Consider the following 17,411-nt stretch of genomic DNA (forward strand, 5'->3'; position numbering starts at 1 on the left):
CTATACCTTGAATTTTGGACATAAACATAAAAGATTACATATTATGACGATTGCCACATTTCAGTAAATTACATATTTTTTAAAAAGATTAGTGTTTACAAGTTAAAATGTGTTTGGATAATTACTTAGTGCCTTGTTACAGTATTGTTGTTACAGTTTTGCCTTTTCTAAGTTTCCATTGATCAATATGGATGAGGTCTAGGTGACCAGAGATGAACATTCAAGTCAGCACTCTTATTTTTACTAAGGCCTTTACACAGGCCTTCGATAGCTGGCATGTTTAGAGCTAAATTGTCCTGCTGGGACATACGTCCTTACAACTAACGTAACTTTAAGCCAGAACAGATGGTGAATCTGTAAAAAGGATGGAACTCCATTTTGGTTGTGGGTAGTTGATCCCTTACAACCTACTCACTTTAGATTGGAGGTTGCATTAACCTTGTCACATTAGCTCAGATTTAACAGTGAAGAAGACACCATTTTGGATTTTTCAGGCCATGCCACCTTTCGAGTTGTCTTTGTAGAGGATATAAAAAACACTACTGTTCCATTAAGAATACAGTTAGATGCAGTATTTCAAATGTACTTTTTTTACTGATGCAAATGCTGTTCTGTCAGAGAGTAAACTTTAAAAAATGTTTTGACACATTTTGCCTTTACCAGACAGATGACAGCGTGAGGCATACTGGAAACAGGGCAGGAAATAAGGGTATGACATACAAGGGTCACAAGATATGATTTAAGGTTGTCTACTTCTGAAAATGTCAACAGTGAATCTTTTACTGTCCTCCCCTTAACCAAATGTCACCTCAGTGACAGACACATATTTTTGCGGCCATCAGATCGGTTTACCTGTCAAACTGAATAAATGTTTCTTTTTACATCTGTTTAACACAATTTAACAATAGAGAATCTCATTTTTCAACAAAAAAAAAGTTTAGACCAATCTAAAATATCTGATCTGGTTAAGTGGTTGGGAAATTCCTCTAACGTAAAAAGAAGTGGCTGACATCACTCATGACTCACTTCCCTTTTTAATCCACATCAGGTAACAAACACATGTGGGCTGATTCACCCTGATGGCGTCCACCCTGTTTAAATTTCTGGGGAATTGCCCGGAGAGAAGACCATGGTGCCAGCGGCAGTAACATCTGTATAAAAGGTGCAATATGTAATACTGACAGCTAGTGTTTAAAATAGATACTGCAGAACAAATTCAAAACACGGGAGAGAGTCGTCTCCCCCACCCTCTCCTCCCCAGACTTGAAGTTCACGAATGTTGCCAGGCTGAGACTGCAAGATCCAACAATGTTGCTAGACATGACTCACAGCCAAGTAGCTAATGTTAGATGCTGGCTATACTGGCGGTCATAAAAACCTTTGCTCACGCGGAGCTCTGTACCCATCTGACAAGACACACTTTTTCGTTTAGAATTACGATCCCCCCTTCCGATTTACAGCTCCCCTCTCTTGGCTTAAATAACTCAACGTTGTCGGCTGCGGCTCTGAATAGGTAACACGTAAACAGCTGCGGACCAGTCAGGATCACTTTACAGACAGTGTCTCAACTGTTTTTGCAAAGAACCAACTCAGGTACTCTAGCTATATAATTCCATGTGATTCCATGAATGTTAAAATTATATATAATGCCCATCTCTTGTAACCGTGATTAGCCTAAACCTAATGCTTCGCTACCTGTTCAGGAGTCATCCTTTTTTACCCTAAGCTGTGTCCATCTTTCAAATACCTCTCTTATATTTACCCCGGGATTGTTTAGGATCTGGTCAAGCAACTGTTAGAAACATGCCGCTTTTTTTAGGTCGGGTGAAATCTATCTCCGTTGATGCTGTTCGCTGCTTTCATGGCTGTACCAACGTTTGTATTGTGCTGCATTTACGTCTTCACAGGTATATATGCCAACCCAACCTGGCTGTCAAACTGGGCAGTTTATAAAACACAGGCCAGAACACAAATGGAAATTCCGTCACAGAATAGAATGTTCAGAAGGAAAAAAGAAAAGATATCTAGAAAATACTATTTGGAAAAGATAAGATTTCAACTTAACATGTTTCCTTAATATCTGATGACACACTGGGGTAATTGTTGTATTTATTACATTAAAAAAATATATATAAGTTATTGAATCTTTAACACTTTACTAGGGCTGTCCTGCCAGTTTTGACGCTCCTTTCTCAAATCTTATTGTGTACATATTATGTGAAAGTAACTTTGTACGTAAGTTGTTTAAAGTGGTTTGCATGTAAAAATTATTATACACAAAAAAAAAAAAAAATTGACAAAGAAATGTTTGTACATATCCTTTCATCAGGTCCAGTTTAGTGTCAAACTCACTTTGTGCACGAACTCCAGCTTCTCCCCTCCACTGATGAGACGATAGGTGTAGATAAAGCCGCCGCTTACTGATCTAGGGTTGAGGATCATGTCTCTGGCAACACCCACCAGAACATACCAATCATCTCCTGTGTTGGGGAAACGACACACTGCAACACTGAAAAATATCAAACACATGAAAATTAAAGACAGGAGTTGTGGGATATGGGCTACATATGTGAAGGAAATACAAACAATATATTCACAGATGTGTTGTTTTTTATTAAATAAAAGGATGGTCAGTAAATAACATATGTCTGGCCCTTCTGATGTCTTAGAGTGGCCCTTTGTGAAAATGAGCTGCCCTAGATTATGTGACAATGAGTCTTATTTTTGGTTTGATTGACACTCTGTGTCAAAACTCTTTGTCTTTTCATTTATTGCTTATCTGACCGTGATTATGTACTTTTCCAGTTGTACAAAGCCATGGAAATAAACCTGCTCACCTGAAGGCAGCTTCATTCTGTTCCAGCTGCACCTGGTCCAGAGTTGAACCCTGTATGGGATTGACCAGACGCACCAGCGAGGCCCACTGTCCTGCTCCAGCTTTAGGTGCACCAAATATGGCTTCTGGGAGATTCTCATTAAGAAAGGCAGCGGCCATCTCGGCAGCCAATTCTCTTTCATCCTCACCAGCAGCCTCCACCATCTCCTACACATGCAGCAGCAACAAAGAACAGTGGGTTAGCTAAAGGGGATACCACAGCATTTTGACCAACAGCTTTCTGCTCGTGAAATCTTTCACGTCTTTATAAGTTAGATATCTTGGTTTCTTTAACGAAAATATGAGGATTTCAGAGGGAAGAACAGCAGTTGCAGAGTCAGCAGGAAAGGTGTTAGAGTATGTGGTTAAAACAATCATTTATCCGTACCTTGGATAATTACCTTAATTATTGTTTTACGATGACTGAACAAACTACTACAACTACTACCACTTTTAAGGATGACCCTGGCAATAATGCTGTCCACAGTCGCTTTCCTTTGGTGTGTAAATGTCCAGGTAAGCAGGCTATTGAAGGGGATGTGGACAGAGTCATGTCTTGTCATGCTAGCGGCTACACACAGATCCTGGTGTTGAAATTAAACCGTCAGGTAAAAAAAGATGAACTCTTGATGAAAGGAAACTCCTTTTCATTACTGTTCTTCTATTTTGAGATGTTTTTTCCCTTCAGCCTTGCTAAATTAGCCTGATGAGCAGATCATGTTTAATCAGTCAAATTCTTTTTAATTTTGAATGTTGTAATGTCTTTTCCTGGTTATAAAGGCTGCATTACTGTAGTAATATACTTTTCTGAAATTCCCAGACTACTCTAGCTGTTCTACTATTTGCCTTTATTTATTTAGTAATTTTATCTAGATTGATGATTATTTATCTAAAATATCAATGTGTAAATATTTTTTAAAAGCACCTATTTTCAACCCTACAATATTGTCGCAATGACAATATCGAGGTATTTGGCAAAAACTATTGTGATATCTTATTTTCTTAATATCGCCCAATCCTACAGTCAGCCTGACAGGCAGGTTAGCCGGCCGCTATGCACTCTGCTGCTGCGGACATACGGCAGAAGTGTTCACAAAAATACAGTCTGTTGGATAATTGCATAAAATAAAATCATAGATATAATAAATATATTACATTTAATATAAAAAGACCTGCCAATCATACTTCATCAAGGTTAAGGTCTTATTTAGAGGTTTTTTTTGTATATGATTTGCCAATGACAGGCCTCCTTTGGCATATCTGGCACTTCACTTTTTGATTAGAATAATTTCAAAATTTACAAAGATGACATTTTGTCTGTCTTTTGATTTCAGTACCTGGGACAGTGTTTGATTTTCTACAAATCGCTCAGCTCTAATTTGAATACCGGATTGGATGTAGATTACCATGGAAACGATCAAAGCTTCAACGCATTCAGGTAAGCCCTAGTACAGTTCAACATATAAAGAACCAATCATGCTCCACAGAAAACTCAGAATGCTCAGAGTGGACTACTCTTCCAAAAAAAGGGACAAAAGCAAAGTGTCTGCTACAAACGATCAAGGCCTTCTTTTTAAGCTTTAAACTGGAAGTATAATAATCTCTCTGAAAACAGATATCTCTGATCTGATAAATGTATTTCTGTAAAAAAACCAGAAGCAGAGTTCAGTTTTGTTAGTAGGATCATAACACCATAATTCCCCTGGCATTGCACTTCATACCTCAGCCATTTGTTGCTTTCTCTGGGCTTTGGTTGCCTCAGTGTATGCATTGTGGTCCGTCTCAATCAAAATGAGGTTGTTGGTCTCCGGGTGAATTACAAATTTCCTGGGAGTGTACTGCAGAGGAAAGGCCACCTGGTTGAAGACGGCACCTAATTTCTCTAAAGCCAAGATTCTGCCAGACGGAAAAGATTAAAAGGGAGAGACCGTTACAAATCATTTTTGACTTGATGGGTACAGCTGAGCTGCGAAGCTGGATCTATGCTTCTTCACTGAGCTATTGTGTCTGTTCCACCTGACATTTAACTTAACTGTACGACCGACATCATGACAGAAGATGGAGGTGTAGTACAATATAAAGGTACTTATGTGTGGCTTAAATGTGGTGCATCCATTAAATAAAGTTTTTATTTAATGATGTGATATTGAACAAAGGCTGGAAGGTTTGCACTCAAAATGGCTTTACTACCATGATCACAAATACTACTAGTGCTACACAGCATTGCACAGCTATAAATTCATGGCTGAGGAACATAATTACAATGTGTGTGTATTTACAGTATCCATACCTCAGTGTGTTGGTAGAAATGGCCACTATGCCCTCGGGGCACTGCTCGGAGGCAAAGCCAGAGGCGTACTCTAGGGTCTCATATGACAGAGGGGTCAGATGGAAACGAGACTGGTACGAATAGCTAAGCCAGGAGCGACTGGACATTGCCAGCACCTGACAGTGAGAAGAGACAGACAATTCTTGATTCATAACATGATTATTTGAAAAATTAAAAAAAAAGGTGAACAACACCTACATTTGTTTAGTTTTTTAACTTGGCCTTAGACCACAGGAATAACATTTATGAATGTGGAACAGCCATAGTTCCCCTTTGAAAAGAGAAAATGTTAAGCTCTAAGGACTTCGTAGTTTTTAAGATTCCTTCCTTGGTCTGATCAGCGGCAAAAATATTTTATTACCATACTTATGAGAGCAAACTGATGTATCATTGTGTAAATGATACGTTAGTGGGTTTTTTGCATTAATTTGAGTGTGTATTAATTGTATCTTAGTGTTCAGTATGAGTTACATACAGCTTCCTGTCCCTGCATCCGGACTCTGAAGAGTTTGACAGGTCGCGACCCCAGGTAGCGAGTTCTGGTATCTGACAGGTCACCTGTCACCGGGTCCAACACAGTCCTCAGGAGCACACCGTTCTGAGAAAGTGAATCACACGCACACACATTACATGAACTGGAATCTATATCCCAACAGATTGTCTTATTAGCCCTAGATTTACTCTGGATTGTGAGTAATTTTTTGGTTGAATTTCTGGTTAGATATCATAGCTTGTTGCAGATATTCTTAGAACAATGATATTGGATTCAGAATATTGATTTATGGAAAATTGACATATCCAGCCTTAAATATTTTTCCCTTGATGGCCTACATGACAGATTTGCTTCTACACCGTTTTGCTGTAAGGCTCTTGGAATGAATTACTATTCAAATAGATTAACAAAAATCAATACTAATCTAATGCTAAAATTACTATTTGAGTGTGTATTTGTTTATAAATGTGTTATACATTTTGTATCTTTTACCCTTCTCACATTGGCCTACGCGCATGTTTCCTAACTGTGTCGCAAGTTATAAGAGCTTAGCTGGAGGCTTCATGTTAATGTTAGCTGCCCTTCAGCTGTCAAAGTCCGCTAGCTGTTTTTTCATTATTGTGACAATATGTAAGACAACAGGTTGCTTATAAAGCACCGTTTGGCATAGTTATCAATGCCGTTGCATTGCGGCTAACACTAATGTTACTCTGTGTATAGTCTTGCTTTGCCAGACCTTTCTCCACAGCGCTGCGGAGGAGGGTCTGGCTAGTCTACACAGCATTCTGGGAAGGGAGAAAATCCTGCTGTTTATTGGCATTTCACAAAAATAATCACAAAATCTTCATGGTTGGCGCTTAGCACTGCACGGATTACCAGTGCGGCTGCACAATAGCCTCTGAATAGCCTTTTAGTCTAGCTAACGGTGTGGATTTACCTCGCAAAGATCTGAGGAGCAGTTAACCATAGTCCTGCAAAACTGCAATGCTTAATTTAAAAAACAAACAAAAAAACGGACAACTGGACGAAAAATAGGACAAACGGCAGGATTTCCGAGCTACTTCACTACACTTGTTAGATGATGTTTCATTACAGGCTTTTCTATTGAATTGTTTTTGTCGCTGTGTGCTTGTGGTTGAAAATGAATGTAAACAAAGCAGTGTGCCACAAATTCCATGCGCCATGACTTAGGTGACCCTTCAAGGGTAATGTTTTAAGACCCTCTAGTGGACAGAACATAACAACCATACGCTGATAGTAGCATTGGCAATGCATAAGCCCAAGTAGTGTAGTAAATATAGCTGAATTTGAGCGTTAAAATATTAAAATATAATTCAAATATTTGAAGAAGAAAAAAAGAACAAAAACAAATTCGGTATTGACGGTATTATAGATGTAGATTAATGGCTCTTAACTGGTATGACCAAGGGTTCTTGTGTTATATGCATTTACCATAAAATAGTAGTAGTAGATTAGATCTATCCAAGTTTTCCTCTTGGATCTATCACTTAGTTGTAGATCAATCTGATCCAATGCAGACATTCAGTGTGGATATGTCTTGTGTGCATTTACAAGGGTGTGACTTATTCAAAATTTCTGGAATCAGTTAGGTGAATGAAAAAGAATACCTGAAGCCCTATGTTGAGGTAAAGGAAGCCGATGGTTCCCTTTTCTCCAAGTTCATCCTGTTTCTCAACCCCTCCCATCTCAACAATACAAAGACTTTCTGGCTGGGCTGGCAAGGCCTGCATACTTAGCGGCTGTAGGCAGTCCTAAACGGGATAAAGATTCAGAGGGAAGACTATTTCAACATACAGAAGGTTGCCAACAACCAAAACAGTCTCACTTAAAACGTTTACACATGAATGTGTAGTTTAGTTATAAGAGGTTGTCTACCTTTAATACATTGAGTGGTATGGACATTGGAAATCAATCATTTACTTACTTTGGTTAATTAAAAGCTTTTTGGAACAATCAATAAATCTGTGAATCTCAGTACCGATTCCACATGATTAAGTAAATAATTGGTATTTACCACAACAGTATGACAAAAATTCCATTCGACAATGTTTTTGACTCCTTTCTCAACTAAAGCTATATCTACATGTTTTAGCCACGTTACCCCAGAGACCACACACACACACACACACACACACACACACACACACACACACACACACACACACACACACACACACCTCGCTTTTCGGCAAGGACCCGCCCTACTTTGCATCTGATTGGCTAGAACTCATTTCATTGGTAGGTGGAAGTTCAATAATTGGTTAAACCTAGCGCATCAAAAACAAATCCCATGTGGACTTTTTAATTTATTTTTCTAAAATAGTCATACCCAAGAAACCCGGCACCAGGGCCTGAGCACTTTAAGCTCTACGTTAGAGTTGCGTTCCTCTGATGTTACGGGCAAGTGAAATCAGTTGACTCAAACATATCAAACTGCATGATAGTTCCCAAATTTATATATTTTTCCTCTAGGCCGCACGCCGGAGAGCCGGCACAGTGCCAAAATTCTTTAGGCCCTGAGTACGTCTACTACAGTACCTTAACTGAATATAACATTACATTCCCCCCCAATACTGACAGGGTAAACGCACACAAGATTTAACAGTAATTTGTCAGGGCGCTGGGTGTTCTTTATGTGCTGATTGGTCTATTTAATTAAAAAAATAGTGCTTCTTTTCTTACTGAAGGGTCCAGGGAGATGATTCGGACAGTGTTGTCAACAAGTCCCACAGCCAGGAATCGCGAGCGTTGCTCGCCAGGTGGCACATTGGCCAGGCTCATACAAACCACATCTGCAGACATCTCTTTCCGCTCTGTGTACTCATTCAGCTGTCCAGACTAGATACGAAGGAGACAAAGAGAGGTGCAATATTACTACTTCATGTCTGTAACTATTGGAAAAAGCTCCCCAGTGTCAAAATCTATCTATTAATTGCAGGAACATCTGTCTGTCTGTCTGTATGTCTGTGTGTTATGCGCGTATCTCTCCGTTAGTCCGATGGATTTCAAACTTGTCTTTTCCTATCGGCAAGTAAGAACAGTACCAAGTTTGAAGTTGTTTGGATTAGAAATACAAAAGATATTGTTAAATATATCAGTGTTAGAAGCATATATTGGCTTTTGTCACTCCAGCCGCTGGCCACTCCCCCTCTCACACTGAGAGCAGAGGAGCTCTGGCAGCTAAAATGTGAAATACTCCTCAGACACACAAAAATATTCAAAGTAGCAGACTCTTTTCCTACTTCCAATGTTAGCAACATGATTGCTTAATATACCAAACTTGCTTTTCTTAATTTTCCTGGAGTTCGAGCCAATAGCTGAAAGAAACATTGGGACTGTGTGTGGAATAAGGCAAATTCAAAAAGGTACTGTGCTTTTCCATGTCAATTTTTATGCTAAGAGGAAACTCAAAAAGCTATTTGCCTACACTAAATATCAAACAAAATGCAGACACTATATTAGTATTACGTTGCTGTGACAAGGTTTCCTGCAGAAAAAGTATAAGTTTAGGTGGTAGAATGAGGTTTACCGTATGAATGCAAAAGAATTTAAACAACAAAGATTTTTTTGTGCAAACTGTATGACACAAACGTTTAACATTAAACTTGGTGACTGCCATGTTGTCAACATTGATCTAATGGAGAACTCACTCAAGTGCAAAGGAACTGAATTGCCTTGTTGCTGAAAGGCGCTGCAGAAAATGTTGCATTGCCTTAAAAACTCAGCCTGTCAGTCTTTCATCAGGGTGTAGAAACTACTGTTATGCCTGCTTGTCTCAAAGGAAGTGTCAACACGCCAAAGGCATCACGACCGCTTTTCCATCTCCATTAATGTCATATTACAGCTAACTTTTAGCTTTTCTGGCGACGTAGTTAATGCGACAGGCATGTTGCTAAGGCGCTAGCCTTACCTGCAAAGTGCCGCGAGAAACCCTGCGCTGATGTGAGCTGTAGCTTACATTCACCACTTCTAACCAGAGGCAAAATATAACAGCCTCTGCTATTATTTCTTCACAGTGCTGTGCAATGCGAGAAAATATCAGAGCTGAACAGGGCAGACAAAGCACTTTTCATGAGACTTATCCCTTGTTAATTACATCTACTGCTCACTAATAACATTACCGTCATTACCACAATATCCCGAAGAATCAAATCCCCTACTCTACCGTAACTGTCAAGCCACTAAACCTGTATGGAAATTAACGCCTCTGCTGAAATGTTAAATGTGGGTTCCTTCTATAAGTAATTTTGGGGTACAATTTGGTTTTGAAAAAATCTCCAAGCAGCAATATTACAGGCCAAACATTTTAAACAAGCACTGCACTAATTCTGTATATAAAACCTTTTCCTACTTGGCATTTGCAAAAATTGTTGAGTTGCAAAATTAAAGTTTAATTTTGATTGAGGTCTGCTGTAGTAGTTAGACCGTGAAATTCTTTTTGAGATTCCATTAATTCCATCTGTGACTTGAAGAAAAGGAAGTTACATAAGATATGAAATACTGAAACTATCTTCTTTCTTACCGGGTCCATCTCAAAGTAGACCAGCTCCCCTCCAGTGAGTGCAATAACAACCTGACGCTGGTTCACAGCGCAGCGGACAATGGTTTTTTTGCCAGGAGTCTTCCACTCATTCACACGCTTGTCAGCTCGGATGTGGCGAATACCATCTGGGTACACCTGTATAGAAAAGCATAGAGGGGTTAGAAAGTAAGTAGGAGGATAGTTTTAATTGGTAATTACTTTATTAAAAATCTTATAGAATATAATATGCCTCAGTAAATAAAAACTCTGCATCAAAACGTTTGAATGGCATGAGAGCTATGGTGCTTGTAGCCTATTACTATAATGCACATACATACTTTATAACGGTAGGGAAAACCCTGACATTGCACCCACCTGCACTAGGGCGTCTTCACCGAGCAGTGAGCAGGAGAGAGTAGGCGTTGTTCCCAGAAATCCAGAATCTGTCACTTCCTCTACAGTCTCCCCGATAGACAAAACCAGAGTAGCGTTCACGAAAGACACAATGATGTAGGCATCAAACTCATCTGATGAAAAAAAAAAAAAAAAAAAAAAAGGTATAGACAAACAAAGACAAAGAATCACTGATTAGAAAAATAATGCTGGAGTTGTGCTGATGCTGAATTTGATGAGTAAAGTAAGCAATGAGCAGAGATGGGCCTTTGAAAGAAAAACTCATGGTAAAGACACTACATCAACAGTAGGGCTGTGAAATTTATTAAATTTAAAATTCAATTTTGGTTCCCATCAATCACCAAAATAGTATAATAGTACAATTTTTGTCATGTTCTGTTTTGCAAGAACACTCTTATTTTGTCTTGTGTTGTGAATGACAAACAGGTGCACATCCGCCCCGCCCGAGGCCATTAACTCTCTCAGCCTACACAGTCAGAGAGGCAAGTAATGTGCATGTCATCTGCTGGAATTTAAAAACTTTAGTAAAGATGGCTGTAGGAATGCAGCCAGAGCAGCGTTTGGTGAGCAAAAAAAGGCAAAACCAACTCCGTTGTCTGGGTACAGTTAAAGGAGACTTCCGGTCGATTCCAACACGTAGCTCTGTTTGTGTATTTGGAATGCTCTTAGTAGAGAGAAAAATGAAAACAATCGGTGCTGTCTAGACCTGTGTTATCCACCTGCTAGCGTTAGCACCCAACAGGCTTAAACAAGGCAAGAGAGAGATAAAACAAAATACATATAAACAAAAACAGAGATTCTGTCGGTTTCATGGTATTTCACTGTATTTTCCTTCTTTTGCTTGACTGGGCCTTTATTAAGGCATTTGTTGATGACTTATTCTACTGTCAGGAGTACATAGAACAGACCCTTTTTTATATTATCATGTTTACTAAAACTGATAACTAAAGGATTTGCTTGGCTCCACAACATAATACAATAACGTTATATGAAGGAAAAATCATCAAACAGCTACAGAATCTAAACTATTTTTCATGTGCAAACTGTAAATTTGTAAAAATAAATGTAAATTGAATTAACACACATTTTAACTTTAACATTGTTTGTCTTTCAAAACATCATAGTTGTAAAAACGTTTTATAAACACTACATTGGCCACAGGTAAGCGAGGTCGTTGTAGAAAAGTGGGCAACTAAATGTTGCTCTGATGCATGCTTGAAGGGACATTAGCTAACATACACCATCTAACATTAGCACGGCCAAGTATATTCATATCATACTGTACGAGAAATTAATACCAGTATACGGCATTCTGCCCGGCACTACCCATAATCCCCGCCTCCATTGGCAATGGCCTTTAACTGACTGTTAGGCAAAATGTAAATTTGCTTTAAGGGAAAGCTGTCTGAAACAGGAAATGCATTACCTTCCACATGTCTGCGTACTGTCCACACAGCATTGGGGTTACCGGGCAGCTCAGACACAGCCATCTCTGACACCTGATCGAGACAGACAGGGAAGGATGTAGAGAAAGAACAAGAACAAAAACAAAAATGGAAGAAAAGAGGATTTATCAAATATGACTATTTATTTTTAATGTTATTATTTTATATTTACTGCAATAATTTAAACAATCTCTACAGTAGGAATGGAACACTTTATGTGAGGAAAAAAAAATTCAGATTAGTTGGTTTGGGCGCGTATGTATAGTTTCTTGAGTATAACAATCTAACTGAAACATTTTGAGCTCAAGAAAAACACTCTAAAAGCTCTGCTGCAGGTCTTGTAGGATCTGTGCTTAACAAACATAAAATGTTGACAGATACAGAACCAGACATGCTTACCAACCAGGCATTCAACCAGTGATTGTTTGTTGCTATGGCTGTAAGCAGCAGGTGATGAAAGCTTAAAATTGTGACAGTATTTTACATGAAAACTAGTGCTGTCAGTTAAACGCAAACCCATTTTAATGGCGTAATTTGTTTTTCGCAAGATTAACATTCTTTTTGGCCTAGCAAACTTTGTCTTTTTTTCCACTACTAACGTTAGAAAAACTACAACATCACACTGGATCTAGCTAGACCGGAAACAAAACGGGCACGCCACACACACTTTTTTGAGTTCATGAGGTGAGCGTGAGATGCCAAAATAGATATTGGCCAATAAGATTCTGGGAGCAAAGTTTACTTTTTAAAAGCTGCCAAATGGTTCCATTGACAAGACCAAAGTGATCTGTGTGTTTTGTTGTGAACTGAGCCATCATCGCAGCACGTCCAGTCTGAAATACCAATGCTACGAATGTTACGTGCAAAATTGAACACTACAGTAGGCTATATGCACAAAGCAAGCCAATCCACTTTTCCATGTTGATAAGAATATTAAAATGAGAAAAAATAAATAATGGGACAAAAGATATCAAGGGACATTTAAAATAGATACAAATGTGAGATTAATTGCGAGTTAACTATAACATTAATGCGATTAATTGCAATTAAATATTTGAACCGTTTGACAACACTAGTTTTAAAAAAAAAACAATGCTGTTTGTGCTGAAATCAGAGTGATCAAAAGAATCTTCAGCTTTTATTCAGAGAAGAGACATGAACAAACTCATCACTTTTAAGCCAGCAGTATCTTCGCCTGCATGCATGTTACGTTAAGTGTGTGTGTGTGTACCTCCAATCCATGTCTAAGGACCCTCAGAGTAGACCGTGGTCCTCGTCCACAGGCAACATACAACTGTGGTGTATCTTCATTGGCCAAATCAGCAATCTGGTCAAAACATAAAGAGGAGTAGACAATGAGCCAGCGAAAAAAAATCCAATTAGGCCTTTTTATTACAGCAATACTGCTTCCAGGTAAATGGAAGTGCCGGCAAACACACACACACTGACCTGACAGGACATGATGGGTGATAAGTTCTCCTGTTCGTCCACTAGCACAAGATTTTTGAGGGGACGCGGTTGGAAGAAGAAGGTGTCTCCTTCTTCCAGTGGCATTGCAGAGGAGAACTCAGGCTCCTCGTCATCATCACCCAAGTGGGCAATCTGGTAAAGGTAACTAACAGAAACAAAACCAATTGAGGGTTTTGAAGCCAAAGAAACGTACAAAATGGTTGAAAGTCGTATTCCTACATAAAATGTTGATGCTGACAAATTACTTACTGGTTTCCAAATTCTGAAGACACAAACAAGAAGCCTGTCTTCAGGACACACATGGCTGTTGCCACAGGGATAGTGTCAAAGTATTTCAGCCGGATTTCTGTTACCTGTGAAACAACATAGACCCCTTTTAAATACAATTTTGTGCTATGACATTAAGTTGATAAATAACCCGCGGAACATTAACCAGTGACTGCTTGCCACTGCTTAAGCATGGCTGCTTTTCTGTCTTACATTAGAACTGGCTGCTATTACAAGTATGCAGCACTGTTTCAATGTAAACTTGATTAAGAATTTTTATGTCACATAAAGACGATGCTACGGAGGCAGGACCCTCCACCCGTCTTTTATTTTTGCTCACCATTTCTTCATCTGTTTCCAGGGTAACCTTAAAGATGTCTCCCTGCTCAGTTTGGGCCAGGAAGAAGAACATGGACTTGGTCTTGTGAGTGGCTGAGCAGACAAATATCATGCCACGCTCCGGGTCATCCAGGTCATTCTGCAGGATGGGATAGATGAGGATAAGGAGGAGAATTGACATAAATCTGCAGTGAAAAAAGTGACCCGACACAAACGCACATTAGAAAAAGTGGAGTGGGTGTAAGGAGTTTAATTGTAACACAGCTTCCAAAGAAACAGGAAAAAACATGCTTCCATTTGAAATTGTAGCATTGGAATTTAACATTTATACTCAAATAATTATAGCTTGAATCCGTACAGTCAACAGAAAGTGTCACATTTTGTTACCGCGCTCATAGGAAGCTGGAGTAAAAGACACTCAGTCAACTTTACCACACACTATCAATGCTGGTATAAACCTTTGTTTTTCATGATGTACTTCTTTATTAAGGACTTACCCTGCGCCGTGGGATGGGACAGCGAATGTCAGGCTGGTCTCCAAAATTCTTGTAAGTAATGTAGTTTTCAGAGCAGATCAGAACTCCACTGGGCCCATCTGCACCACCAGGAACTAGACAGAGGAGAGCGTTTGATGGGATGAGTTTCTTTAAAATCATGACTGCGGTAAAAACAGTTGCTATCCAAAAGCAAGATGGGTTCTTGTTTTCCAAACGGAGGTTTGCCCTTTCAACTTTCTCTTGCTCTTCATTGAGTGTTATTATGTTGATAAACTTGTGCTGCGATCAGAGGTGTTAATATTTCTCCATCGTTAGTCAGAGAAGAGACATGACAAACTCATCATATCAACAACACTTTGATGTGTGTAATAATGCTTTATAACCTAATAAACCATTGTGCGCTATCTCACCATGGACCTATATAGGTTGTTCTGAAAACAAATTCAAACCTTAAAACTTGCTTATATAAATAATTTTTTCATTGTCAAAATACAATGTATCTTGACATACCAGCCTCTTCTTGGCTCCACTCCAACCCTGAGTGACAGCCGCGTGCTTGCCCGTTTTTGTTTCCGACAACTACCGAAGCAACTAATAATTGATACATGCAACTATTGTTTCACCTTTGGAGTGCCAAACTGCTTACCGGTGATGAGGAAATTCCCATGCTCTTCCAAAGCCTCACTGTACTTGCGGACCACGTGATTCAAACCGAGGTCCAGCTCGTAAAAGGTGAGTGTCTGTTGCGTGTTGGCGGCAGCTTCTCCGGTCGGGTCATTGTCGGCTTCCTGGAGAGAGTAAATATAAACAAATTAGGGGTGTGACGATACCAAAATCTAATTTATCAGTGCCAATACCAGATAAACAACACAATTCTCAGTGTCGATTTTGATACCACGATAAAAAGGATTTTCTAAGATTCAATGTACTTTAACTTGAAACATTAACTTTATTAAAATTTGAAAAATATCAAATTGTCATAAGACATACAAAACACGTGCAATAGAGCATAGAGCAATAGAAGTGCAATTAATGGTCACAGTGCCAGAACTAGTGTCCCCAGACCCGTTCCGGACTTTGCAAAAACAACTTTGTTACTAGCAGTTGTGTGACCAGAGATGTAATAAACCCCGGGTAAATATTGGACCTGTATTTGAGAGAAGGAGACAATTTAGAGCCCAAAAGGACATAAATTTGGCTAACTTCCTCTTTAACAGATAGCTAAGCATTAGCTCCAGGCTAATTTATTACGGCTACAAGGGACAGGCATTTTATGCAATTTCAAATTTGTGTACTCACATTGAATTTTATAGCTAGAGTACCCAAGATGGTTACTCGCCAAAACAATTGAGACACCAGTTAAGTGATTTAACGGGCTGTTTAATGGCTAATGCCGCCATGCTAACTGCTAGCTAAAATTACCGGGTGAGCAGGCAACCAACCACAGTTTGTTTAGGGTGTAGCCTGTACAGTGCAGTTGACAACGGTGAGTTATTTAAAGCCAAGAGAGGGGGGCTGTAAATCGGAAAGAGAGGATCATGAGTTTGCAGTGAACATGGCATTTTATTTTGCAGGTTGGGAAGAATCTCTCCGTTGACTCTCGTTTGCAGTTTTCCAAAAGATATGAACCGGAAGTAGAAGGGTGTGACTTTGGCCACTTGTTTCTTAATGCAAGTACTGGAACACTCTGGAGCGTATATTGCACCCATCACTTTCCCAAAACAGGGCAACACCAATGCTGCCAACACTGGCATTGTCACTAAGGTGCCTACAGTACTTTAAAAAATGTCTGTGTTTTGTCATTTTAGAACCGGAAGGTGTCAGTAGTATTGGTTCTTGTGACATCCCTACAACAAATAGGATCAGAGGTTTTCTAAACGGTTTCCGTTAGGTACAGCATATCCTAAGACATGGTGGGAGTTGTGGCAACTTTAAACTAATTAAAGAATAACAAAAAAGTTAAAAAGAAATGCTTATAGCATCAGGATAGACAACATTTGTTATCTATGGTGATTGAAAATGTTACTTATGTGCTGAGATCAGAGAGGTAAATCTTTCTCCAGTGATAGTCAGAGAAGAGACATGACAAACTCATCACATCTCCAACACAAGCCACTGTGCATAATCTTAAAGGCATAACCTTACCTCATAGTCCATCTCGAGGCAGGCAAACATGGGATTTTCAAAGCCGACATCAACTCCTACCACGTGGTAGACCAACGTGTTTGCTTTATGGGCTTCCAGTGGCGAGGAGATGGTCAATCTTGCAGCTGCATCTCTGTTCAGAATATAAACCAGCTTCTGTTTCTCAATGGCTCCTAAACAGGGACAAAATACTCAAGTTCATTCAAAATCCATTCAAAATACTTAAGTTAACCTCACTTACAGTGGTGTGAAAAAGTGTTTGCCGCCTTCCTCATTTCCTGTTCCTTTGCATGTTTGTCACACTTAAGTGTTTCGGAACACTTAAGTGTGCACTTTGAGCATTCGGAAATGCTCAAAGCTCTGGGTGTGGAGGGGCTGTCTTGGTTGACACGCCTCTTCAACATTGCGTGGAGGTCTGGGACGGTGCCTAAGGAGTGGCAGACCGGGGTGGTGGTTCCCCTCTTCAAAAAGGGGGACCAGAGGGTGTGTGCCAATTACAGGGGTATCACACTTCCCAGGATCCTGGAGGGAGCCTGGGAGTATGCCCAACCAGTCTACATGTGTTTTGTGGACTTGGAGAAGGCGTATGACCGG

The 17,411-nt window shown here is 39.5% G+C and overlaps 1 protein-coding gene across 3 annotated transcripts in view; it reads right to left on the reverse strand.

Annotated features, from left to right (window-relative positions):
* sf3b3 (splicing factor 3b, subunit 3) overlaps positions 1 to 17,411 on the reverse strand; it is a 31,720-nt gene that overhangs the window by 9,536 nt on the left and 4,773 nt on the right. For all 3 annotated transcript variants that reach the window (XR_004657443.1, XM_034878047.1, XM_034878046.1), the window contains exons 5-21: positions 16,818 to 16,990; positions 15,319 to 15,460; positions 14,673 to 14,785; positions 14,177 to 14,314; positions 13,819 to 13,922; positions 13,549 to 13,714; positions 13,331 to 13,426; positions 12,081 to 12,153; positions 10,616 to 10,767; positions 10,241 to 10,396; positions 8,401 to 8,556; positions 7,326 to 7,469; positions 5,680 to 5,802; positions 5,166 to 5,320; positions 4,597 to 4,771; positions 2,838 to 3,043; positions 2,353 to 2,509 (exon numbers count right to left, since the gene is read on the reverse strand). Coding sequence is in view for 2 of the 3 variants with exons in the window: in XM_034878047.1 (XP_034733938.1) it covers positions 2,353 to 2,509; positions 2,838 to 3,043; positions 4,597 to 4,771; positions 5,166 to 5,320; positions 5,680 to 5,802; positions 7,326 to 7,469; positions 8,401 to 8,556; positions 10,241 to 10,396; positions 10,616 to 10,767; positions 12,081 to 12,153; positions 13,331 to 13,426; positions 13,549 to 13,714; positions 13,819 to 13,922; positions 14,177 to 14,314; positions 14,673 to 14,785; positions 15,319 to 15,460; positions 16,818 to 16,990 (2,429 nt within the window). In the remaining variant the exon portion in view is untranslated. The remainder of the gene's footprint in view (positions 1 to 2,352; positions 2,510 to 2,837; positions 3,044 to 4,596; positions 4,772 to 5,165; positions 5,321 to 5,679; positions 5,803 to 7,325; positions 7,470 to 8,400; positions 8,557 to 10,240; positions 10,397 to 10,615; positions 10,768 to 12,080; positions 12,154 to 13,330; positions 13,427 to 13,548; positions 13,715 to 13,818; positions 13,923 to 14,176; positions 14,315 to 14,672; positions 14,786 to 15,318; positions 15,461 to 16,817; positions 16,991 to 17,411) is intronic.

Source organism: Etheostoma cragini, chromosome 8 (genome assembly GCF_013103735.1).
Source record: "Etheostoma cragini isolate CJK2018 chromosome 8, CSU_Ecrag_1.0, whole genome shotgun sequence".
Lineage (NCBI taxonomy): Eukaryota > Metazoa > Chordata > Actinopteri > Perciformes > Percidae > Etheostoma > Etheostoma cragini.